This window comes from Carcharodon carcharias, chromosome 12 (genome assembly GCF_017639515.1).
Source record: "Carcharodon carcharias isolate sCarCar2 chromosome 12, sCarCar2.pri, whole genome shotgun sequence".
NCBI lineage: Eukaryota > Metazoa > Chordata > Chondrichthyes > Lamniformes > Lamnidae > Carcharodon > Carcharodon carcharias.
This window is the reverse complement of record NC_054478.1, coordinates 48,744,632-48,771,856: the sequence shown is the minus strand read 5'-3', so window position 1 is coordinate 48,771,856 and position 27,225 is coordinate 48,744,632. Positions and strand designations below refer to the sequence as shown.

The 27,225-nt window shown below is 39.0% G+C and overlaps 2 protein-coding genes across 2 annotated transcripts in view; one reads left to right on the top strand and one right to left on the bottom strand.

Moving 5' to 3' along the window:
* ubxn4 (UBX domain protein 4) overlaps positions 1–19,545 on the top strand; it is a 35,790-nt gene extending 16,245 nt beyond the window's left edge. Inside the window, exons 6-13 of the mRNA XM_041200081.1 lie at positions 1,134–1,260; positions 2,296–2,350; positions 7,936–8,100; positions 8,852–8,970; positions 11,065–11,167; positions 14,843–14,974; positions 17,504–17,718; positions 19,016–19,545. Of these exons, the coding sequence (XP_041056015.1) occupies positions 1,134–1,260; positions 2,296–2,350; positions 7,936–8,100; positions 8,852–8,970; positions 11,065–11,167; positions 14,843–14,974; positions 17,504–17,718; positions 19,016–19,154 (1,055 nt within the window). The 3' untranslated portion in view covers positions 19,155–19,545. The remainder of the gene's footprint in view (positions 1–1,133; positions 1,261–2,295; positions 2,351–7,935; positions 8,101–8,851; positions 8,971–11,064; positions 11,168–14,842; positions 14,975–17,503; positions 17,719–19,015) is intronic.
* A 4,975-nt stretch (positions 19,546–24,520) lies between these two features.
* The window catches only part of LOC121284671 (lactase-phlorizin hydrolase-like), a 78,865-nt gene continuing 76,160 nt past the window's right edge, over positions 24,521–27,225 (bottom strand). The window contains exon 18 of the mRNA XM_041200230.1: positions 24,521–24,804. Coding sequence (XP_041056164.1) covers positions 24,521–24,804 — 284 coding nt within the window. The remainder of the gene's footprint in view (positions 24,805–27,225) is intronic.

The window sequence follows — 27,225 nt, the reverse complement described above, 5'->3', positions numbered from 1 at the left end:
TCAAAATCAAAGGCTGCGACTCAAAATATGATTTTTAACATTAAAATACTGCATTTTACAGCATTATCCATTAAATACTTAAATACACCTGCACTTGTAATTGCCAGGATGCTACAGTTAAGGCATGTGAAATGTGGAGAATCACCAGAAATGCATCAATACTATTTTGTCAGTGTAATAAGTGAAGTGTACTTTTATCAGGCTATAACACTAGTTACTAACTTGTTGACAGGGAAGTAGTGAATGTGAGAGTGTGTTTGTGAAATGGATGATTGGTGCTTTGTTTGAGTGTCTCACCATTGCTCGTGGCGAGTCAGAGATTACAACATGCCGAGGAAGGTAGGAAATCTTGAGATTTGATGCAGGGAGGAGGGAATCAGATTTTGATATACCATGGAAGGTGAGATTGTGCAGTTTGGCAACATTGTCAAAATATACAACTTCTTACAATGCTGAGAAAGAAAATTCAGGACCGATGTCAGACTAGTTCTTCATACAACTCAAATAGGTTGGTAGGAATGTGGTTGAGGCCTTTGTAGCATAAACAATTAGATGTTTTCAAGGGAAATTAGTAATGTTGATATTCTGGTCTATTTATGAAGCTGGAGGGACATCTGCATACAACATATTTTGTAAAATAGACTAGAAAAGCCCACAGTTTGATCTTTATTTTGTTTGAAATTAGCTGATCTTGGTTGGAGCAGTTCTAGAGGAATTACAGTTGTCTTCCATGTCTTTGGGTTAGAGAAGGGATAACTCATGAATGTTCCTGCAGTTGATCCCTTTCCAGTATCCCTTGCTTGAATTGCCTTTGAGAGATGTTAGGTGAGGGTAGATCTGGTTTAACAATAATGCCTACTGTTATTTGAATAGCCTGCTAACAGTTGCTATGTGAGTTCGTACATAAATGTCAATTTGTGCAAGGCACCAAAAGCAACTGATGCCCATGGAACCATATTTCAACAAAAAGTCATTAACTTCACAAAAGGAAAATATTAGAATCACTTAGTGGAAAAAGTTAAATATCATTTAAAGTCATTCAAATAATGAAGTTTGTGCACTTCTGTTCATGTTGTGCAATGTAATTCCGTTTGAAGATAAATTAATGCATTTTGTTTATGCTGCTCTTTCAGAATCACCTTCTAAAATGCCTGAACATAAAGATCATTCTGATCATGCCGGTCCATCTAGTAAATGCTGCATTGATGAATCTTCTGCTCCTTCTCAAGCTTCAGAAGACCTTAACACCCGAGTTGAAAGGTATTCTCAATTAACCCTTTGTGCCTGTACTGAACAGTTACTCGAATGGTCTGCTAAAATATTTATTCTGTTAATATTTTGTTAATAGGTGCTCATTGTTAATGTTAAATAAGCAATTGGAATATTATTAGTTCCTGGCATTTTGACTGTACAAATGGTACTTGTTTTAGTTTGATTTTGTTTTCCATAATTTTAGAATAAATTGAACCTGAAAATTTGAAGCTCATTATTTCTAATAAAACATGTGTTTGTTACATGATGGCCCAGAATTTGTGGTTGTGATGATGGTGAAACTCAGTGTTTGCTGTTGTTAGTGTATAAATCCAACAGCAACTTCTGCCATCCACACATGAACATGCACAAGTCAGTGTGGAAATCTGAAAATGGACATCCTGCTCCTCTACAGGTGGTGCTGTTGCAGCCTTCACAGATGGAATCATTAGAAATCACTGATTTATCATGAACTTCAACTACTTACACACTTTTTTCTTACTGCTAATTCTTGAAAAAATTTTGCCTTGTTGAATGAAGTGTAACTTGAGTTTTTAAGGATGTACGAAGTCATAGTCTATGAAAAACGAATTTTACATATGTGGAGTCTCAGTCCCTTAGAAAAACATAAAAACTGCAGATCTTAGTGAAATAATTTTGTTTTTATATTCACATTTCTCCCTTAGCTCCATGTGTGTTGCTAATCTTTATTTTGCGCCCTGTAAAATGATTTGTGTGATTTATATTCCTTGCTTATTACATCGTACTTTGTTGTCTTCTATAATTCTGCGATGTGATTGGCAGATCAGCCTACTTCCTGCTCTGCTGGATGTCCCAGATCTCCCATAGATTATACCAAATTGAGATTGACATCAAAAAATGAGGAAATCTAGAACTCACTAAGTCTTTATGGGCAGTTTTTTTGTGATCAATGGCAAGTTCCATTCCTTCTCCGCTGATTGCGAAATCCAGGCCATAGTCTGAATGGTGACACAGTTAAAAACAAATTATATATTTGCCTAGCATCTTGTTATTTGTATCTAGGCTCACTAAGAAGCTTGAAGAACGGAGAGAGCAGAAAAAAGAGGATGAATTAACGGTAGATATTACTATTTATGATTTTTTTCTTCCATCTGCTTTTAATTGTATGTGAAGTTGTGTTTGGGGATGTAGATGTTTATTAAATAATGTTACTAGACTAGTATTCCAGATGCTCTGACTTAAAATTTGGAAAATGTGTAGCAGTTTGAGAATTTGAATTCAGTTTTAAAAATTAAATAATTAATCTAATGAGAGAGAGAGAGAGAGATCCTGAGTTTAGCTCTAAAAAAGAGTTGATAATATAATTTTGCTGCAAGAGCCAGGAAAGTTAGCACTCAATGGCTTTGTTTGTTTCTTATGAATTCACCCAGGATTCCTTTGGGAGGTTTTGGAGTTATAAATTCAATTGTGAATTGCACCACTTTTGATGCACCTTTTTTTGAATCTGTCAGACAGCAACCTGGAGAAGTTTTCACACTTTCACAAGGGGCCGTTGTTTCAATCTGACAGCTCCAAATGGTGAATGCTGCATTGTTACAAGCATCCAGCTGCTTTAAAAAAATGAGACTACTGTTGATCTTTAGGAAGTTAGTTTTCATCAGGTTATCTACCTGTTCGAAATAAATTCCATAACAGATAAGTTGTCTTGTGTTTTGGATAAATTAATTCTTAAATATTTTGATACAATACTCATTTAGCAAGTACAGAAATAATGCAACTGAGCAATTTCAGTCTTATGAAACGAGAAGAAAAATGTATGTAAAAGAGCTTGAAATAAGTCAGTTTCACCAGACAATATAGAGAAGTGTGCTTATTGTTTATTTGCAGTCAAAATAGAATTGTTTTATAGCAACCTGAGTGAATTCTAAAAGATAAAACACCTGTTGTCATGTCATGGAATGCATAGAAATATAAATTAAACACCACTAGAGCCTGCAGTATCCAACTTAAACACATAGGAGTATATTTTGTTACCCAACACTAGTGCGTGGTGAATAATTTTGTATTTATTAATCTCTTGTGGCATTGCTGATAGTATTCCTGAAGATGGTCTATTTCACAGAATCTTTACAGTGCAGAAGGAGGCCATTCAGTCCATCAAGTCTGCACTGGCTCTCTGAGCATACTACCTAGTCCCACTCCCCTGTATTATCCCCATAATTTTTTCTTTTCACATACAATCCAATTCCCTTTTGAATACTTCAGTCAAACCTGCCTCCACCACTCTCAGGAAGTTTGTTCCAGACTCCAACCACCCTCTGGGTGAAAACATTTTTCTGCGCATCACTTTTCCTCCTCTTGCCAATTATTTTGAATCTGTGCCCTCTAGATCTTGATGCTCCCTTGAGAGGGAATAGTTTCTCACTACTTACCTTGTCCATACCCCTCACGATCTTGAATACCTCTATCATGTCTCCTCTCAGCCGCCTTTTCTCCAAGGAAAACAATCCCAGCCTCTCCAATCTATCCTCATAGCTACAGTTCTTTATCCCTGAAATCACTGAATCTCCTCTGTTCTCTCTAATGCCTCCACATCCTTCCTCACGTATGGTGCCCAGTACTGGACGCAGTACACCAGGTGAGTCCTAACTAAGCCAATGTTTTATACAAGTTCAGCATGACCTCCTTCCTCTATTAGTAAAAACTAAGATACTATATGCTTTATTCTTCCTGCCAAAATGAATCACCTCACACTTCTCTGCACTGAGCTTCATCTGCCACCTGTCTGTCCAATCCACCAACATGTCTATGTTCTTTTGAAGTTCCATACTGTCCTCATCACAGTTGACAACGTTTCCAGTCTTTGTATCATCTGCAAATTTTGAAATCATGTTCTTGAACGCCACTGTCTTGATCAATAATAATATCAGGAAGAGCAAGGGTCCCAATACAGACCCTGGAGAACTCCACTACAAACCTTTCTCTAATCTGAAAAATATCCATTAACCACTAGTCTCTATTTCCTATCACTCAGCCAATTTCTTACCCAAGTGCCACTTTCCCTTTTATACCATGAAGTAGAATTTTGCTCACAAGTCTTGTGTGGCACTTATTCAAATGCCTTTTGAAAATCCATATACACCACATCAACAGCGCTGCCCTTATCAACCTTCTCTATCACCTCCTCAAAAAGCTCCAAGTTAGTTGAACATAATTTGCCGTAATGAATCCATGCTGGCTTTTCTTAATTATCCTGCACTTGTCTAAGTGACTACTGATTTTTGTCCTGAATTATACTAAATTCTCCTACCACTGAAGTTAAACTGACTGCTCTGTAGTGTCGGCTTTATCCTTGCACCCCTTTTAAAACAAGGGTGTAACATTCACAGTTCTCCAATCCTCTAGTACCACCCAAGTGTCTAGGGAAGACTGGAAGATTATCACTTGTGCCTCTGCAATTTCCACTCTTGGTTCCCTCAGTACCCTTGGGATGCATCTTATCCAGTCCTGGTACCTTATTGATTTTAAGTAAAGATAGCCTTTCTAACACCTCCTCCTCCTCAATTGTAAATTCTTCTAGTGCATCAGTTACCTCCTCTCTCACCTCGGCCTGGGTAGCATCTACTTCCTTTGTAAAGACAGGTGCAAAGTACTTGTTTAATACTTATGCTGTTTCTCCTGCCTCCATGTGGAAGTCCCCTTTTTATTCCTAATTGGCCCTACTCTTTCTTTAATCACCCTTTTATTATTTACATGCTTATAGAAGACCTTGGAATTCCCTTAGTCTTTTTCTTGCTTTTTCTCCTTGCTTTTCTTATTAAATTTGTCACCTCCCCTCTGGTCCCTCTATATTCAGCTTGATTCTCCATTGTTTTTACTATCTGATATCTGTCATACGTGCACTTCTTCCTTTTCATCTTCACCCCTATCTCTCATCATTCAGGGCACTCTGGATTTATTTGTCCAACCTTTCCCCTTCAACGGAATATACCTTAACATTGCCTGCAATACATTTTCTTTGAACGTAGCCCATTGTTCAGCCTATTTCTTTTCTGCCAGCATTTGATTCTAACTCGCATGACTCCGATGCATTCTCATCCGATCAAAGTTGGCTTTCCCCAGTTAGTTATCCCTGCTCTAGATTGTTCCTTGTTCTTTTCCATGGGCAACCTAAACCTTTTTTTATTCCTTACTTCTAGCCAGAGGGATTCCATCCTTGACCCCCTTTGGAACACCCTGTCTCTCCAGTACTGTAATCTTTAATAAATACCGCCACTGCCCCCACCCCACCCCTTTTCCTCCTTTCCTATCTCTCCTAAACACTTTGCACCCAGGAATATACGATGTCCTGTCCTGCCCTCTTTAAGCCAGGTCTCTGCTATAGTAATAATATCATAATTCTATTTGTCAACCTGTGCCAGTAGTTTATCAATCTTATTAACCACATTCCGTGCATTCCCATACATGCACATTAGCCCTGATTTAAGCATTTTTACTTTCCCCCTTCCTCTGACCCCATCTCTGACTTACTATTGCCTACTCTAATTCTATCAAACTCTCCAAGTATTCTATCTACCTTGATACTGCTCTGCAATATATCCTCATCAGTTAATACTTCTCTATTTCCCACTGCCAATTCTTCTCCTCCCCACTCTGAATTTCCCCTCAGATTCCCATTCCCCTGTCAATCTAGTTTAAACTCTCCCCAACAGCACTAGCAAACCTCCCCATGAGGACCTTAGTGCCAGTCCTGTTAAAGTGTAACCTGTCCTTGTACAGGTCCCATCTGCCCAAGAACTGGTACCAATGCCTCAGAAATCTAAAGTCTTCCCTCCATTTCTCAGCCACGTGTTGAACTGCTCAATCTTTCTATTCTTATGCCCACTAGCACGGGGTACTGGGAGTAATCCTGAGATTACTGCTCTTGTGGTCCAGCTTTTTAATTCCCTTCCTAACTCCCTAAAACTTGCTTTCAGGATCTTGTCCCTTTTCCTACCTATGTCATTGGTCCTAATGTGGACCATGAACTCTGGCTGTTTACCCTCCCACAAAAAAATGCCCCTGCTCTTTGACATCCTTGACCCTGGCACCAAGAAGGCAACATACCATCCAAGAGTCACGTCTACGGCCACAGAAATGCCTGTCTGCTCCTCTGACTACGGAATCCCCTATCACTATAACACTTCCACTCTTCCTCCCCTCCTGTGCAGCTGAGCCACCGTGGTGCCACGAACTTAGCTCTTGCCACAGTCCTCAGGGGAACCATCTCGCTCACCAGTATCCAAAATGGAAAAGCGGTTAGAGAGCGAAAAGTGCAGGAATTCCCTGAGGCTATTGCTCTTAGATACTCTGGCGGTCACCTGTTCCCTCTCTGCCTGTGTTCTGCTTAACTGCAGTGTGACCACATCTCTAAACATGTTAACCACGTAATCCTCAGCCTTGCAGATACACCAACGTGACTCCAGCTGCCGCTCGAGTTCCGCAACCCAGAGCTCCAGTTTCTGCAGCTGGTGACACTTCCTGCAGATGTTGCTATCGCGGGCACTTTGTGCCTATATGACTTCCCACATCCCACAGGATGCATATTCTACATAGCCAAGCTGCACTGACATACCTTAAACTTTACATAGTGTTTACTACAGTATGGTATAATACAATAACTCACCTGGCACTCACCAATCATCATAGATAAGGGCTTGATGACCGGCGCAGACAAGGTGGGCCATAGGGCCTCATTCCGTGTTGTAAGACTCTATGACCAATCATCATCTCTGTGCCGAGTCCAGAAAGACCTATATTTACCAACCGGTCAACTTACGGGACTCCTGCGACATCACTTTTAGATTTTATCTGTAAACTCCCGGCTCGCTCGCTCTCTCTGCTGCTTTATTGGCTTTCTTATGTTGTTTAGTTAGCTTAATTTAATTACTTTCTTAATTAAAGTAGAATAATTCTTATATATACCACACCCTTTTCCCACATGCACCAAATTCCCACGAACTTAATTCACTACTCACTCGGTCTTTGTCTCACTCCAGCCTGTCTCCTTGCGTGCCCCTTACTGATCAAGCGGGCTGAAAAACCTATCTCTTTTATAGACCTTCTAATGACTCACTAGCTTGTTTAACTTTTTGCTACAGTTATTAACACCAGTTGAGCCAACTGCTTTCAGTTGATTGACAGTTAACTGCCACTACTAGACAGGTCCCTGTTTAACAAACTAGTCTAACTCACTTGAAGGTCGTCAGTTCTATTGTCAGTGCTTGATTCTTTATCTATACTTAAACCTGAAAAAGACTGACCAGAACTTACCACTTGAACCTAATTCACTATTTGCTCGGTCTTTGTCTCACTGATCCAATATGCTATGTAATGCACAATATGTCATCAGGACTACTTATTTGTGAGGATTGAACAACTGAAGTTGTGATTTTTGTTGTAATGTATGTCATGGAAGTGTTTTAGTACTTGCAGCTTCAAATTAGTGACTCCACCTACCATCTTGTGGAAATTGTAAAGCGGTGAGTTAAAAATAAAGCACAGCAGTGGTTATGGAGGAGTGCAACACCTGGCTGGCCTTCTAACCGAGGCAGACTTCATTGACTCTATTTGCCTTATAGAGACAAAAGGTTAAAATATACTAAATTTAAATTGTTTAATGAATTGGTCCTTAAGTGTTTCAAACATTTAACTTTTTTTTAGAATGAAATTAAAGTTGAAATTGAACGCAGGAAAGTTGGCAAGGAAATGGTGGAATTCAAGAGAAAACAAGAGGAGGACAGAACAAAAAGAATGCTTGAGGAAAGAAGCCGAGATAAAGAAGAAGAGCGCTTAGCACGAGAAAGAATAAGACAGCAGATTGCATTGGTTTGTGCTTTGAGATTAAAAATCTTGTTCAATATCATAGTTTTAATATTTCAACCTGTGTAAAATCAAAACTGGATACTTTAGGAGAGCAGAATCAGTCTCAGTCTGTAATAAAGTTAATTTCATTGCATCCAAAATCTCCTCATTTATTTACGAAGGCAAGATGGTCCAACCAGTGGATGTATCTTAGGACAGCATCATCCCAGTGCCACAATCAGCCTATCTGAAAGTGCATGTAACTGAAGTGAGAAGGCACTGCTCCAGTTTTCCTCTCTTTTGTAGATAGTTTTATTCATAATTGCAACACTTGCCAGTTGAGACCAGAATTCAAACCAGGAGAGTCCTGTGTTTTAAAACTGCCATATCTGCATAAAGTATACCTTTTGTAATTTATCAACTAACTTAAACTAATCATAAATGCTGTAAGAAAACGCATTTTTAAAAACAGGGCTAATGAGTCCATCCATAAAATCTGCATTTTCAGCTTACTTCTAAATCCCTTTTCCAAAAGTATACCTCGGTTTCTTTTGAAACGATACTAGTTCTTCCTCAAACTAGCCAAGACTAGAGTCAACATATATAAAGATTAAAGGATGCACTTTTGTCAAAGATTAAATTGTTTAATGTTTAATACTTTGGCATAAAGAAGAGAAAGATCATGAGTGCTCTGTTATGGTTTATGTGAACATAGATGAATCAGTGAAATGAACAACAACATACAGTAATAACTGGCAATAATTTTCTTTATTAGGACCGTGCAGAGAGAGCTGCACGCTATGCAAAGACAAAGGAAGAAGCTGAAGCAGCCAAAAGAGCATCTGAGCTGCAAAGGCAGGCCAATGAAGAATCAAGGAACAAAGAAGAAAGAAGGTATAGTATTTGACAAAACATTTCAAAATATTTACATTTACTATCTAGTATTCATTTTTTCAGTTTCTCTGAATTCAGTCTTTGCACAAGAGATAGTGTGATATCATTTTAGTTACGAAACTTGCATCCTAAAATGCTTTAAAATCCTTGGAAATTCATTTACATACTTAATAGGATTTTTTCCTTCTTGTGCATCGGGGAAATTTATCTGGGATACTTCCTTTAAGTTCTCTTTGCTAGTGGTTAGGTGACCTCTCTTTTTTTTCCCTTCTTTGCTCCCACTTCCTGTTTCATTAAACAAATGCAATCCTACTCTGGACAGGTTTTCCATTTTGGATCGGGACCCTGTTACAGGACTCAATGCAGGTCCCAACCCTGCAACATGTCGCGAACAGTCATCTGACATTGATTTAGGTTGGATTGACCACTTAGTGGTCAGAGGGCGAAATTACCATCAATTAAGAGTGGCGGGTGGATTCTCGAAGCTGGAGAGCTGATAGAAGGCCCTCCAGCAGTGAAGGAGCTGCAACCTGCTGCAGCATGTAAGAGAGAGATAGAGGGTGCCTCCACCTTGAGGTCAATACTTCTTATATTTGAAATAAAAAATGTGCAGTGCTACTGGACCACTACCGTGGAGGTGGAGCCCCTCTGCAGCACAACCTTTGTTTGCAGCTATGGCCAGATAGGCAGTTGGGGGGCCTCAAAAGTTCCTGTCCCCCTCCCAGTGTGCCACCAGGAGGCAACCTCCAGGCTACAGCTATACTCCCAATGCCAACGTGTGGGTGGCCGTTCCACACCCAATCCAGCCTTCCCAAAAATAGCTCAGGGTGGGATGGTGCTGGCAAGCTGGCCGCAGAGCGAAATTATGCACCTGCCTGTCTCAGTTCCTGCCTTCATTGGCCTTCAAAATTCCTGTCCTAGAACTCACTTTCAGTCCTTGTCACACAGAAAACATTACGATGTAGTAAGAACACAGAAAACATGAAGTATCAATACCAAGGAAGCTCTAAGTTTTATCAGGTCAGAAGGAAAGGGTAAATGAGTTGAGAGAGGTTAAACTTCAGTGGCAGAATGTATCCATGATCAGTAATTTCATTCTTTTTCAATTATTCAACATACATATACACTTTAAAAAAATCAAATTTGGAAAGATACAAAATTTTAGATGAATTACAGATTTTGGTGCCAAAATTATTGTCATCTAACAACACCAAATCTGGAATCCAAAGAGATAAAATTTGGTATAAAAACAAGAAGTGCTGGAAAAACTCAACTGGTTTGGCAGCATCCGTGGAGAGAGATGCTGCCAGGAGTGCTGATTTTTTCCAGAACTTTTTTATTTCCGATCTTCAGCATCCACAGTATTTTGCATTTATTTCAGTAATAAAATATGGTGCCTGAATAGAAGCCAATTCCTTTGGTCTTTTCTGAGACATTCAGGAAGTAAGCATTATTTAGGTCAAATAGCAACAGGATTCCTGGGAAGTCAAAAGCAGCTCATACATAAAGATCTATGCCACTGTCAATATTAAGAATTAAACTATTGGTATTGTGAAGTGTTACAGAGCATACTTTGTAGCATTTAACAGTGCATGTTCAGTGATTACTGTTTTTGAATTTGTTACAAATGAAACATTAAAAATAAATTAAAATAACACATGATTGGGGACATTGTAATGGTGCTAAACTAATATTTTTGATTTATAAATCATCAAAGAAGCTAGTTAGTTGTGTTAATACTAATTGTGTTTAATTGGACGCAGATGGTAGGCATTAACTAGGTATTAACTTGGGCTCCTGTGAAAAATACATGCTTGAACTCGGTTTGGAGTTTCAGAGGTGCATGTTTGTGATGTTTATCTTTATGAATAAATGCTTATAGTGTGTGTAAAGATTGGCTCCTGCTTCATCCTTTACCACTGGACTTTCTGGACTCAGGTTCCATTTGTCCCTTTTGTAAAATACTGAGACCCTGATCAAATATGCCAGTCTTCAGATCTTTGCGTTCTCAATGCCATGAGGTTGAACTTGGAGTTAGATCAACAAATGCTGTGTTTACTACAAGTTTTTAAAATGCTATATTTTGTCTTGTAGTAAAATGTGCCGAATCCAGTTTAGACTCCCTGATGGATCTTCCTTTACAAACCAATTCTCAGCAGATGCCACTTTAACAGAAGCAAGGCAGTTTGCAGAATCGGTAAAAAAAAATCATTTGATCAAATAGACTTTTTGTCCTTTGAGTTGTATGGATCCTCTTTTGAAGCTGTGCCCATGTTTTATCTTAGTTTTCTCATCACACTGGCTTTTCCCACACAAGCTAACTGATAAGGTGGGGAAGTTAAATTACTTCCAAACTATAATTATTGATTTAGTTCCCAAGCACTTTGGAACAAAATAACAGCACCAGTTTTACTTAATGATTGGATAAGATCATAAGAACTAAGCAGTAGGCCATTTGGCCCCTCAAGCCTGCCCTGCCATTCATAAATATCGTGGCCGATCTGATTGTGGTCTTAACTCCACTTTCCTGCCTGCCCCCAATAACCTTTTAGTCTCTTGTTTATCAAAAATCTGTCTAACTCATCGTTGAATATGACTCAGCCTTCACTGCTCTCTGGGAAGAAAATTCCAAAGTCTAATGGCCCTCTGAGAGCAAACATTTCCTCCTCATCTCCATCTTAAATGGGAGACCCTTTATTTTTAAATTGAGCCCCCTAGTTCTAGACTCCCCCCCAAGGGGGAGTATCTTTCCAGCATCCACCCTAAGTCCTCTCAGAATCGTATATGTTTTAATAAGATCACCTCTCATTCTTCGAAACTACAATGAATACAGGTCCCACTTGCTCAACCTTTCCTCTTAAGACAATCCCTTCATCCCAGGAATCAGCGAAATGAACCTTCTCTGAACTGCTTCCAATGCAGTTATATCCTTCCTTAAGTAAGAAAACAAAAACTATACACAATATTCCAGGTACAATCTCACTAAGGCCCTGTACAGCTGTAGCAACACTTCCCTGCTTTTATACTCACTTCCCCTTGCATTGAAGGCCAAAATTCCATTTGCCTTCTTAATCACTTATTCTCAGAGGGCCATCACTTAATCACTTGTACCTATATGCTAGTTTTTTTGTGATTCATGTACCAGGGCACCCAGATCCCTCATACCACAGATTTCGGCAGGCTCTCTCCATTTAATTAATATTTTTTTTTCTATTTTTCCTGCCAAAGTGGACAAGCTTACTTTTTCCCACATTATAGTCCAGCTGCCAAATGTTTGGCCACTCACTTGACCTATCTATATCCCTTTGCAGACACTTTTTTTTCCTCTTCACAGCTTGCTTTCCTACCTATCTTTGTGTCATCAGCAAATTTAGCTACCATACACTCAGTCCCTTCATCCATGATATTGACATAGATGCATTAGGGTGAGGCCCCATATCTGATCCCTGTGGCACTTTACTAGTTATAATTTGCCAACCCAAGAATGACCTGTTTATCCCAACTCTCTGCTTTTTCCTAGCTAACTAACCCTCTATTCATGCCTATATGTTACCTCTGACACTATGGGCTGAATTTTTCCCCCCGTCGGGGAAGTTGACGGGCGAGCGTGTGCGAGCATGCTTCTGATTGGCGCACGCGATCAGAGGCACAGCGCCATTTTACATGGGTGGGCCAATTAAAGCCCACCCAGCATGACATCCGCACGGAAGCACTATACGCTTCCTGTGCTAGCGGGGGGTGAAATACCTAAAATTGAGAGTGCGCTCTTCCGCACATGCGCACGAAAGAGCGCACTCATCTCCCTGAGGCTAATTGCTGCCTCAGGGAGATCGTCTCTACTTTCAAAAATACTAAAAATAGAAAAAAAATTTCCCTTACATGTCTCTTGTGACAATGTCACATGAGTTGGGACATGTTCATAATTTCCAAAAAAACTTATTAAAATTTTTAAAACCCTACATGAAACCTCATCCCACCTGTGGATGAGGCTTCGCATTTTTTCTACTTCCCGCTGGGTCTCCTGGCCTGCCCGCCAACCTTAAGGTTGGACGGCCAGGTCCACTAATTACTTTAATTGCTCTGTCAATGGCTTCAATTGGCCATTGACAGGTCGGCAGGCGTGCAGCTGATTTTGCTGCGCCCCCACCTTCCTGAAAATTCAAATGGGGTGCGGTGACGTCGGGAGTTCCGCCTGATGTCACCACGCATCATTTTACGTGTTGGCGAGCGGGCCCTGCCCCCACTCGTCGACGGTAAAATCCAGCCCTGTGAGCTCTTAGTTTTGTGTAGTAACCTTTTATGAGACACTTTATCGAGCACCTTTTGGAAATCCAAATACATTACATCTACTGGTTCTCCATTATCTACCCTGTTTGTTACTTCCTTAAAGAACTATAATAAATTAGTCAAACATGATTTTCTTTTACAAAAACATGTTACCTTTGCCTAATTGTAGTATAATTTTCTAACTATCCTGCTAATATCTCCTTAATAATGGAGTGAAGCGTTTTCCATATGACAGATGTTAGGCTAACTGGCCTATAGTTTCCTACTTTCTGTCTCCCTCTCTTGAATAAAGGGGTTACAGTTGCAGTTTTCCAATCTTATGGGAACTTTCCGGAATCCAGGGAATTTTGGAAGATTACAACCAATGCATCCACTATATCTGCAGCCATTTCTTTTAAGACCTTAGGGTGCAGGCCATCAGGTCCAGGGGACTTATCAGCCTTAGTCCTAATTGTTTTCCCAGTACCTTTTACCTAGTGATTATGATTGTTTTAAATTCCTTTCTTCATTTTCTGCACTTGATTTTCGACTATTCTCGACATGCTATTTGTAGTCTTCGGTAGTGAAGACTGATCCAAGATACCTGCTCAACACTTTCACCATTTCCCTGTTTGCCATTATTAATTCTGCAGGCTCACCCTGTCAGGGACCAACACTCACTTTAGCTACCCTTTTCATTCTTGTGTGCTTTTAGAAACTCTTACTGTAGATTTTTATATTTCTAGCTAGCTTTTTCTCATGCTCTAATTTCTCCCTCATTTTATTTTAGTTGTTCCTTGCTGGTTTCTAAGATGTGACCAATCTTCTGACCTACCACTAACTTTTTTTCAATTTGATGCTATCCTTAACTTCCTTAGTAGCCATGATGGAACATCCTTCTCCTGATTCTTTCTTTCTCAATGGAATATATCTTTGAGAGCAAAGAAATACCCCCTTAAATGCCTGCCACTGCCTCTCTACCGTCCCACCTTTTAACTTATTTTCTCATTCCACTTTACCCAACTGTGTCTTCATATCCTTGTAATCACGTTTATTTAAGCTTAAAACACTAGCCTTAGACCCATATTTCTCAGCCTCAAACTGAATGTGAAATTCTATCATGTTATGATCACTATTGCCTAGAGGCTCCTTTCTGTGGGGTATTAATAAGTTTTCTGTGTTTTATTTTGTTTTGAATATGTTTTCCCTGGGACCTAGAAGTAAAATTCGATTCCTGTCCTGCTGTCTTCAATGATTTGTACACATACGTCCCTGGGTCCCTCAGCTCCTGTACCTTTTTTAGAATTGTACACTTTATATACCTCCCCTTTTTCTTTGTACCAAAATTAATCACTTCATAATGCTCCTATGAAGAGCCTTGGGATGTTTTATTATGTAAAAAACATTATATAAATACAAATTGTTGTAGTGTTTTTTTGATTACTTTAAATATATCTATTGGACTTAGCAAGGAAAGCACTTGTATTTTTGTTTGACTGTTATTTACAATTGATTATCTGTCTGGTGTAATATTTACCTAATTTTTGCACTACTGGGTTATCTTATGCAAAATTATCCATATCTGATTAAACCTGTTTTCTTGCAGCAAGTTGGTGGCATATACGGACACTTTGAATTGGCAATAACTTTTCCAAGGAAGCAATTTACACAGGACGATTACAACAAAACACTGACTGAGCTGGAGTTGGTACCAAGTGCCTCAATCATCCTTGTCCCAGTATGTTTTGCAAAACCTTTTTTCCCCAATTCTTGCTTTCTCCCTCCCTATAGAATGGTTTTTCTACACCCTGAATGGAGCATGTTAAAACCAACATAGAAAGGAATATAAATACTAAGCAAAAAGTCAGGACAGAAATTAAAATTGAATTGATTTGGAACCATGTTGGAAACATAGGGGCCCCTTTGCAGCCATCACCAAAATAGCCCATTAAATAAAACTTCATAGAAAAAACAAATAGAATTAATCTCATTAAACATAGCAAGAGGTAAGCACATGACATTAACGTTTCTCCTTCTGACCATCTATTGTCACAATAAGACCTGAAATTTACTGAAAAGAAGTAATTTAATATTTCTGAATTTCAAAAAAGCAGCACTTTATAAATATTTGCAGCTAATGCCCAAGCACAAATGATATGAAATAGCCTTGATCTCTTTTAGAATAAAAACAGCCATCACCAAAACAAAAAAAAGTTGTTAATTCATTTTTAGAAGTAAAATCTATATTTTAGTACCTAATTCTAGTTCATAACACTTTTGAAACAATAAGCATCTACTTTACCTTAAAATATATTTAATATTTAAAGATTTGATATTTGAGATTACTCACAAGCAGTATTTTTTGTGGAATTTTGTACTTAGTTACCTTGTGCTTACTGATATGTTATGTTCGGTAAAATATAAGTTTGAATACAGTACTCTGCACAGTTTATGTATTTTATACATAGGTCAAATAAATTAACAAATGGTAGAATAAAAATACTTCTAATGGGACATATCCTGTTTGTTCAATATTGGAAGGGGCAATTAATTACACAAGTAAGCCACTCCGGTAGATATTCTTTTTCAATATTGCCAATATTTATGAAAGCATTATCAATTTGTGTTATGAGCAGACTGAAGAATTAATTAAAATTCAATTTGGAAGCCATATTGTCACTGATGTCCATGAAAACTTATGGTAACTATGATACAGTACTGTACAAGTATATAGCAGTACAGAATTTGATGTTAGTTAGATCAGAATCTTATTTTTCAAATAAATATTTAGGAATTTATAATTTAAAAACACAATGCTGGAATCACTCACTAGATCTAGGTTGCATCTGTGGAGAGAGAAACGTTTCAGATTTCAGTTAACATTTCAGATCATGACCTTTCATCAGAACTGAAAATTTTGAGATGTCACAGGTTTCAAGCAAGTACAAAGACAGGACAAGGCAGGTTGAAAAGAGCAAAAGGGAAGGTTTGTGGTAAAATAAAAAGACTGGAGAGATGAAATGAAAAATGATGGTGCAAAGCAAAAGTGGGTGGTAATGAGATGAATAAAGAAACAAAAAATGGCCCATAACTTCCAATCTCTGAGGGGTTTGTATACGAGAGGTACGCCAGAAGTTGTGCTGGGGCACCCCTCTGGAAGTCCCTATGTAAGGATTGCAAGGCAATTGCGCAGGAAGTTTAAACTTCCATGAGCAATTACCCTGCACCGGGAACCATCCATACTCTGATTTAAATTGGAGACTTGGGTGGTTCTGACTGTCTTAGCAGAATAGCTACCCAGGAAATATTAGCAGAATTAAAACCATTTCTAACTCCTGGGTAACTATAGTACTGACCCCACCCCAACCACCCTCCCCACCTCTCCGACGACCTTCTCAAACCCTCCACTGACCACTTGACCCCCTGCATCCTGACTAACTACCCAACCCTCTTTTCCCCCCCCTCCACCCCTCATCCTACCCACTTAACCTTAAGCACTTACGTTCTCCCTGGCTTCTCAAAGTGCTGGGACTTTTAAATTTAACTGCTTTACAGCATAGTGTCGTAAAAAGGAGTTGTGACTTCACTTCCCCTGATGCTGTTGCACTAGGCTGAAGGCCTCGGAAACCCGTTGCACTGCATTATTCTCAACCAGCCTGTGTTGCAAGGTCACGTGAAAAATGTGCAGCTGCATTCTAGTGTAAGTTAAAAGGAATGGAGTGGCAATTCAACTGTGACTGCCACTCATTGGAAGTTCTGGCCTAGTGTGTCTAGGGAATGTTTAAGTGGGAAAATGCAGAATCATTACCAACAGCTGCCATCCAAAAACAGAAACAAAGCAGTGATTATGATCTGAAACTGAACTCTATGTTGGGCCCAGAAGGCTGCAAAGTGCCTGATCAAGAACTGAGGTGCTCTTCCTCGAACTTACTTTGAGCTTTACTTGAATAGTATAGGAGGTTTAAGACAGAGAGGTCTGAATGGGAGTGGAACATGGTTTAAGATATCAGGTGACTGGAGTTTAGGGTGGAAGGTAGGAATCTATCTTGGAATGGGGAGGGCCAATTTTTTTAAGCGACCTGTGTCAATGAAGCATGCTTCCATTTGGCAGTAATTTTGCTTACCACAGCACCTGGTGATGTTTTAAAAGTCAATTCTTTACATCTGTACAGACCAGCCACTAACTAAAATAGACTTCTAACCCCTGCGCAGCTTTAATTTAGATTGATGTGTTCAGTAACCCTTTGCTCATTCTTATTTTTGTCAGAGTGGAAGATCAACTTCATCAATGGTTCGATCCTCGGGAGGAGGATTGTGGACTTTCTTGAACACGTTATTTTACCCAGTTATTGCAGTTTGGAGGTTTCTCAGCAGTTATTTGTTTGCTAGTGATTCCACACAAAGGTCATCCAGAGGAACTACCTCTTCATCTCAGTCAGGAAGTTCCAGAGTGGCACCTTCCAATGCATCAGATACAGACAGGTACCACAGCAATATAATTTATTTTGAAAAATGTAAAATTTAACTTAAGCTTATGTTCTGAGAATTAATATTGTCTACAAAATATTGTAGTGATCTTAGGTATGTTGATTTTCAAAAATTATTATTCATTTCATAGAATGTATGCATTATGTTTAATGATGCACTAAATATATAAGGTAGTTCTAAATGTAGCCAGGGCAAAAATAAATAACTGTGCAGTTTAGACCCAATATACATGTACATTTTAAAGGTTCCTTATTTAAGCTCCGTTTCCCCTGACCTATCCACCCTCACTTCCAACAACAGCCAGGAGCTCATGGCAAGGGGCTTTCCTGGTTCATAGGCATCCCAGGATCATTTTGGATTAGAGGAGGATGTCTTGATGTCCTCACTGGCAGCCTGCACAGGACACAGCGGCTGCTGTGGGGCTGTAATGTCTCTCAGATTCTGGCTAAATTTGACAAGGGCAATGGGAGATTAATTTTCTGCAGATCCTTGTCAGGGACACCCTCCCTCTGTGTGCTGCAACTTCTGATGATTGAACTGCTTGGACAGGTAGGTAGGGAGCACTATGTACTGTTGGAGCAGGTTGCCAACTCTGGTTAAAGGTATTCCTGGAGGCTTGATCATGTGATGTTCTGAGCATATAGCATTTGATCATTTGACATCAACACTTGTATAAATATTATTGCATTTACCTGATAAAGTATGGGTCCCCTGTAGTTGAGAATCTGTATTAGTAGTTTCACACTGGCAGCTGTTGTGGAAGAAGTTACGAGAACCAGGGGACCATCTAAAAGTAGGTGAAGGGGAGAAAGGAAGAGCCATCTCTTCTCCCTCCCCCCTTGCTCCATCTCCCCCATTTCTTCAGGCCCCACACCTGCAACTTTGTCTCCCTCACCCAAAATGTCAGCTTCTGCACTTACCTGACCTAGAGTTCCTAGCTTTTGTGAAATGGAGACCTCTTTACCCAGTTTCCATTGTGGCAGAGAAATCCCTCCATCCCTGTGATGGAGCAGTGCAAGCATTCAATCCCAGAGATAAAGCAGTATCTCTGCTGCTAGGCATGCTGGGTAAATAAATCTCTATTACACAAGAAGTGTTTTCTTTTGTCTGTTGCTGCCTCATACTTCATGTCCAGTGTTTAATGTTCAAAACAAACAAACTTGTAATATGTGAGTGTCTATGGTTTGACGGGTCAGTTTGTATCACAACGTAGACTTATGGGGACCATCAGCAGGTGTCTATCATCTTGGGTGTCCTTTTGTACAGGTAAAGGATTTTGTTGCATTTCCAGGGAAGTAAGAAGAAGGAGATTGCTTGAAAAACGTGGAGAAGACTTCAAGAGGGAGGGAAGAATTTACAGATTGCGAACAGAAGATGATGCAGATGATGATAACAATACATGGAATGGAAATTCTACTCAACAAATGTAGCTCATACCTTGTTAAAGTAGAAACAGTTGTACTTTATTTTGCTCTAAAGTTATACAAGTATACTTCCATTTTAAAAAAAAAAAGAAACTGGACAGAAGGTGCATTTTGTACTCTTAATTTCCTGCTCTGCTGCATGGATTTGTATGATTCTACTAATTCTGGGGTGGGGGAGCAATAATTACTACAATGCGAATGTGCAGAAAAATCATTTTAGGCAAATTCCAAATTATGTTTTCAAACACTTTTTGCAGTAATATGTATTTGAAGTCCTGTCTTTAGGTTTATTCATTCCCTGCCTGTATGACACATTAGCTGACAACTCTGGACACCATCCAGCCTCTGGCCCTATTAATTTAAAGCTGATAATAAAATGTTTAAGGTTTTCAAAAAATATGATCTTTGCATCTTTTGTAATTTCCCGATGTGTTTGTAGCTTGTCTTCCACAAGATGTTCTTACTAGAATATGAATACATGGTGGTATATCTGCAGGTTGGGGTAATGTTGCAATACAGTAACAGATAATATTATAAACCATGGGAACAAGAAGTGGTTTATTAGTGGTTTATATGAATGTGTTGTGCCTGCAACATACTTGAACCTGTGGTGCATTTATAATTTGCGAAACTAAAGATTTTATTCCATTTTTCTTCTAGATCTTTTGTGGTAAACCTCCATGTTTGAATTGTAGAACTTGAATTAGAGTACTGTTGGATGTGCTATAATTTGAAGATAACAAAGGATAGGATAAGCAAGAGAGGGATAGAGAGAAAATATCTTAGCTCTGAAAATCAAGATGTAGAATCAGTTTGGGTGGAGTTAAGGAGCAACAAGGGGCAGAAAACACTGGTGGGAGTAATTTATAGAGTCCAGTGCCTAAGAGTAGTTCTGCTGGGCAGAGTATAAATCAGGTAATTGGAGATGCAGGTAACAAGGGTAATATGTAATCATGGGGGACTTTAATTTTCATGTAGATTGTTAAAGCAAATTTGCAGTAATAATGGTGGATGAGTTGTTGGAATGTACGTAAGAGTTTTATAGTCAGTATGTCAAGAAATCAACCAGGAATTAGGCTATTTTAGATCTAGTACTGTACAATAAGAAAGGGTTAATTTAATAGCCTTGTAGTGAATGGGCCCTAGGAAAAGTGATCATGCTATAGTAAATTTTCTACTGAGTTAAGAGTTGTCATCTTATCGTGTCCACGGGCCGTCTATACACGGCCCAGCCAGAACTGGACACATTTTTGCACCTTGTTGTTGAATTTGGCAAGATCTGCAACAGTGCAGGGTTCCTCTAGCAATAGAGAGTTAAGAGTGATTTAGTTAAATCCAAAAGTAGATCTTAAATCTCAACAAAGCAAACTATGTAAGTATGAGAGGCAAATTGGCATAGGTAGATTGGGAAACTGGATTGAAGGATATGGCAGTAGATGAGCCATGGCAAACATTTAAATAATTGATAACTTAAAGCATAAAAGCACCATGGAAAAAGTGCCCTGAACATGCGTACCAAAAGAAATTAATTATAGTATTAGTTTGAAAGAGATTTATAATGTTTCCAAAAAGAGCAGTAAGCCCAAAGATTGGGAGGATTTTAGGATTCAGCAAAGGAGGGCCAAAAATTGATAGAGAAAATAGAATGAGAGTTAATTAGCAAGCGACATAAAAGCAGATTGTAACAGCTTTTATGGGTATGTAAAAAGGAACAGATAAGCAAAAGTAAATGTTGGTCTGTTAGAGGTAGAGACAGGAGAAATTATAATGGGAAATATGGAAATGACAGACCTTAAACAAATACCCTGTATCTGTCTTCACCTCAGAAGGCACAAAAAACATTCTGGAAATAGTGGCAAACCAAAAGTCTGGTAAAAATGAGGGACTTCGGGATATTATTAGTAAAGAAATAGTACTTTAGAAATTAATGGGACTTACAGTTGACAAATCCTCTGGATCTGATGGCCTAAGGTTATGAGATAGCTACAAGGATAGTTGAATGCTTTGATTTTGAACTTTCAAGATTTCCTGGATTCTAGCAAAGGTTCCATGTATTGGAAGCAAATGTAATTCTGGAAAGGAGGGAGAGAAAACAAGGAACTATAAGTTAGTTAGCCTGACATCAGTATAAGAGGAAAATGCTAGAATCTTCTTATTAGGGATGTGGTAACTGTACAATTGGAAAATCATATTGAGAGAGTCGACATGAATTTATGAAAAGGAATTTTTTTTTCATTTGTCATAGAAGTAAGAGTTACTGGTAAGCCCAACATTTATTGCCCATTCCTAGTTGCTCTTGGGAAGCTGCTGGAGAGCCACCTCAAACAGCTGCAGTCAGTGTAGTACATAGCAGTCTGTTTACCGTTAGCTAGGGGATTCCAGCAGTTTGACCTGGCAAAAATGAAGGAATGGTGACATTTACAAGTCAAGATGGTATGTGACTTGTGGGTTGGGGGTTGGGGGGAAAACCTGCAGGTAGTGGCGTTCCCACGCACCTTCTGCTTTGTTCTTCTAGGTGGTAGAGGTTGCAGGCATGGAAGATGGTGTTGAAGCCTTCGCAAGTTGCTGCATTGCATCTTATAGATGGTACACATTGCAGCCACTGCTGGCTGTCAGTGGATAAGGTGCCAGTCAAGTGGGCTGCATTGCAGTGGAAAGTATCTTGGATGTTGTTGAAGCTGTGCTCATTCAGGCAAGTGGGGAGTATTTCCATCATACTTGTGACTTTGCCTGGTAGATGGTGGACAACTTTGGGAGAGTTTTTTGAGGACATAAGGGGGAAAGTCATTGGATGTAGAATATTTGGATTTTCAAAGAGCATTCAAAAGGTGCCACAAAAGAAGTTCAGGCACAAAATTGGTGCTCTTGAGATTGGTAATGTTGGCAAGAATTGAGAATTACTTAACAGACCGAGATAGGAATAGACAGGTCATTTTCGGAGTTGGTAGGCTGCAACTAGCTGTATGGCAAGAATCAATGCTTGGGCCTCAGCTATTTACAATCTTTATCACAACTTAGATTAGGGAACTGAGTGCAATGTATCCAGGTTCGCTGACAATAGAAAGCTATATGGGAAAGTAAGCGGTGACAAGGGCGCAAAGAGGTAATAGCAGAGGGACCAAACATCTACTGAGAGGTAGCAAGCATAATTTTGACAATGTTGGTGGAAGCTCCTCTTCTGCAAGCAGACCTGAACCAGGTTACATGACAATGAGATGTGAATGCCTCTCTAACCTATATTCTGAAGCATTCCTATCACAGTGTGTCATGCCTTTCAAGCTATCGAATGGAAGAAGGCATGCCCACATGATAGGAACAAGTATTGCTTTTATTTGTCATTTCTGCAGGCCTTGGAAGTTCCAACTGCAAAGAATTGTGGGAACCTGTCCTTTCTGAATCTGAATGAGTAGAGAAGATCTGCTATCTGCTCCAAGGATATGAGGTAAATATTCATCAGAGTTTGCAAATGTACATGGACAGTAATGGTCTGCTGTGGCTGCATTGCTAACCTGGTATGTTGCAGTAGAATGGCACACAACAAACCTGGCAAGCATGTCATGCTGCAACATCTCAAACTTCAATATCCTTCAAAGAAGAAGCTAAGCTAAGCACTGCCCTTTGCTGACACTCATGTACAGATTCATGTCTGCACCTGTGGGAGCCTTTTTCATCAGCCTTCTTACTTGTTAACCCCATATCTGTCTAAGCTTAGCAAAGGTTAGGATGGATTGAGGTGCCACTTAATTCTCCAGAAGCTTTCTAAATTGTTGTCCCTCTTTGTGGCACTCTCCTTTAGTTGTCACCGTCATTTAATTTGACTTGTGCAAAATTTTCATCTCAGAGCAGTGGTGTCATCCCTAGAATCAGAAGAGTTTGTACCTGAAATTGTGCATCATTCTCTAAATAAAGTTAGCCAGGGAAATTACATACCTATAGCTTTTGTGATTCTGACAGGGCTTTCAAATAGTGCAAACCAGAACAGAAATACTTTACATAAAGATGAAAATTAAGTTTGAAGTAAAATCTGAGTGTTAAGTTTGCTTGTAAATTTTTTATTAAAACAAATCATATTTCATGGACTACATTATCTAAGCATTGCCAATCCTAGTCATTCTCCTGGAGGGTTCATCACGTGATTCCCTGCGTCTAACCACACTGGCCCACAATCATGCCATTGGTCATTGTACACACCCATATTTAGAATAAGATGGAACCATAGAAACCTACAGCACAGAAGGAGGCCATTTGGTCCATTAGGCCTGTGCTGGCTCTTTGGAAGAGAGTTGTGCTTATTCCCAGATGCCTACCTTTTGTTTGTAACCCTGAAAGTTCTTCATTCTCGTGTACATGTCTAATTCCTTTTAAAGATTATTTATGGAATTAACTTCCACAGAAAGTGTTCCAGATCCTGACAACTGAGTAAAATATTCTCAAATCCTTCCTGATTCTTTTGCTAATGATTTTGAACCTCTAGTAATGGACCCATTCACCAAAGGGAATAATTTTTCTATATCAAAACCTCTCATCATCTTGAAATCCTCTATTAAATCATCTCACTTCCTCTGTTCCAAGGAAAACAGTTCTAACTTTCTAACCTCTCCTCAGAACTGAAAACCCTCATCCCTGGTAACATCCTGTTGCACATCCTGTGTCCTTTCTAAGGCCTTTACATCTTTTCCTGAAGTGCAGTGTCCAGAAATGTCCACAATATTCACAGCTAAGGCTGAACAATATGAAGTTCTAGCTTCATCTCTTTGATTTTCTATTTTGTTTCTTTATTTATAAACCCAAGTAACTCATATTCCTTTTTTAAATCACCAATCACCTGCCAGCTTTAACCATTTGGGTACATGGACAGCATGGTCTCTCTGCTCAGCAGTGGAGCATTACCTTCTCAAGCCACCTGGAAAGCTAATAGACCTTTCATTATATGATTGACTTGATAACCAAGAATCATCCAAACAATCTTTTCTTTACTCATGTCCCATCCATATATTTAAACGCATAAATTAAAGTGTTCACAGAAAATAAAAACACCACAATTTTTAATTGCCCTATGATTTTTCTCCTGGTTGCTCACAGCAGTACCCGGGAGATTAATCTTTTAATTCCTGGAGACTCCAACCCTAAATTGTCGAGTGTTGATTACAATAAAAAAAACAATAACTTGAAAGTTATTGAAAATTTAGATTACATGAAACTTATCCCTGCCTGAGAGTTGTGTGAGGGTTGTTTCAATCTCCTAACATATTTCAGCAATAGCTCTAGGAAAGCAGTTTAAACAACTGTTTCTTTTGGGTTTCTGCAGCAAATATGCTGGGAGATTTGGAATCTCCTCCCCTCATCTCCCTTCTCCCGCAGAGGTTCTAACTTCAGAACTTAGTGTTCTGACATATTGATAATTCAGTTGTGTGAGGAGATGATTTTAGTTGTTTGTTTTGTTTGTTTACTCTTCTCATCTTCCAAGTTTTGTATGAAAAGATAGCCAACAAAGCAACAGCAATTATTAAAATAACGAACAAAGTATACAAAGCACTTGTGGCATCCACATTAGATATTTCTAATCCCAGAAAATGAACCCTTCCAGTGTCAGTTGTCATTGTGGTTGTTTTGATAGTAGATGTGGGTTTCACTGTTGCGGGTTTCATGGAGGTAGCTAGAAAATAAAGCAACTTGTAAACATTCGGTGAAAAGCTATCTCGTATACTGTCACTTGTTCATTAGTACCAAAAATAATAATTGATGTATTTCTCCAAGAATTATTAAAATTAAAAAGACAAAAACGTACTTAATCTAATAATTTTAATTACCAGCACCTGAAATTTCCACGGTGAGTTAATTTCCTCAAACCTCCTGCTGTAACTTTGGTGGAAACGCCAGAGAAACAGCATAAGCAACTGTTTATGCTGTTTCTCTGTGTTTTCTGCTGATCTTCCATTAAACCGGGTGACTGAGAGAGCCCTGGTCTTATTCCCAGTTTCAGAAATTCATCAGCATTTAATTCAGTAAGGTAATCAGGACTCCAACTGAAGTGATATATGCCTCATGACAAACTGATAGAGAGATAACATACTAATGCAGTATGCATGGGTTTGTACTCTAAAGTTTTCATGAAACATTGAATATATGCATTGCAGATAGTTATGATACCAGTGGCCAATGAAGAAAAGGATAAATTATATCTATAAACCACAAATGAAATATACATTGACCGTATATGAATATATTAACCTAATGGTTATGGTACTGGACTATCAACCCAGCCGAAGTTATCAAATTGAACTCAATATAAGTGCCCTAGCACCAGAAAAATAACTTGGAAATTTTTGGATTGTCATAAAATCCAACTGGTTCACTAATTTGGGCAATACACAACTCCAGTCCCATGCTGTTTAATTAACTTCTAATGATATTGAAATACCTTGACATAGAATGCCATCCTGTTGTAAATAATGGCTACAAAGTTTAAGGAAGACAAAATTATATGGATTTATTGACAATGAAGACCAAGACAATCTTAACCAAATCCATCCTGCAAAATCTTCCTTGTCAACTTCTGGCGTAACTGGTGTCCAAATTCAGAGAACTGTTCCACAGACTAATCAAGCAACAGCCTGACAGTGTCATACTCACAGAATCATATCAGTCAGTCAATGTCCCCCAGATAGAATAGATACATTTGTCACAGTAACCCTAATGGAAGTAATCACTTTTTTTGAAGACAAAATCTTGTCTCGATCATGACAACATTTTCCACCACTTAGTGTGAAATTAACACTGCGCTGGGGGACAGATTAAGGACGGATCTAGCTGCCCAAAACTGGGCATTTTTGCGATGCTATGGGCCATTGTCAGGAGCAGAATTATACCCATCACTATCAAATCAGGAGACTAAATCTGCTTCAATGCAGAGTGAAAAAGGGGATGCCAGAAGCAGCATCTGGCAAGTATTAGAATGATGTAGAAACCCAGTGAAGCTACAACATGTGGCTATGCATATGCTAAACACCAAAATCAGCAAATTATAGACAGAGTTAAGTTGTCCTGCAGCCAACCAATCAGCGCCTTCATTGAGCTGAAGATGATGGTGAAGACTGTAACAAGTAACAGGAGGAAGAGGCTCCGTGAATGTCCTTATCCTCAACCATGGTGAAGTCCAGCAGGTGCAGATTTCTTCAGTCAAAGTTGACAAGTAAATGATCCTACTCAGTCTCCTGAAGTTTCATTCTTGTAACCAGGGTTCAGCCAGTTTGGTTCACTTCATGTGATGTTAAGCAGCACTGAGTACATTGGGCATAAAGGAAATATTTTTTCCTAATATTACTGTGAGATACTGAAGCAGGCTTGTGGGGGCTGTGTGTGTATGTTTGTGTGTGTGACTAATTTAATTAAACAGAAAACCGAGAGCAAGGTTTAAATCTTTAAAGAGGTTAAGTGTAAAAGCAGACATTTTGAATTGGAAATGGACGGGCTAATATTTGCATTTGTAGATAAGCTGAGAGGTTATTTGAATTTCAAAGGGGAATTAGAAGGTGACAAGGAAAATGGTTGCATATTGCTGGAGTTTATAGGTAAACAAGTAGAGGGATATGCTTCATTCACTCAAAAGCAAAGACAAGATGAAAATTTGAAAGATCTTATGTTTGAAAGAGCTTGAGTTTCAAAGGAAGTTTGAAACAATGGATTTAAAAAATCAAAAGGGAGAAAATACATTTAAGGAAAGATTGAAAGCTGTATGAGGAGTGACTATGTGAGATCTTGAAAGGTGGTCTGTGTGAAGAAAGGCTTGTGAGGGAGCAGCCTCTAGCCACCCCAGAGAAGTGTTGCTTGTTCCAGAAAGCAAGGTTTTGTTAAAAGCCTTGAATTTCCAGTGTTGAGTGAGAGGGAGAGAGAAGCTTGTGAAATACTTCCCTTATAGCGACAGTGGGTGCCTTGCAGTAATATTACTGGATGTATTACAGATTAAGAATCTATTTGAACTGTTGCCTAGAAAAGGGTGTTTATTTGGGAGTATAGCTAGGTAGAAATCTTCTGGAAAACATTATAAGACTAAATGTAACTGTGTAACTGTGATCTT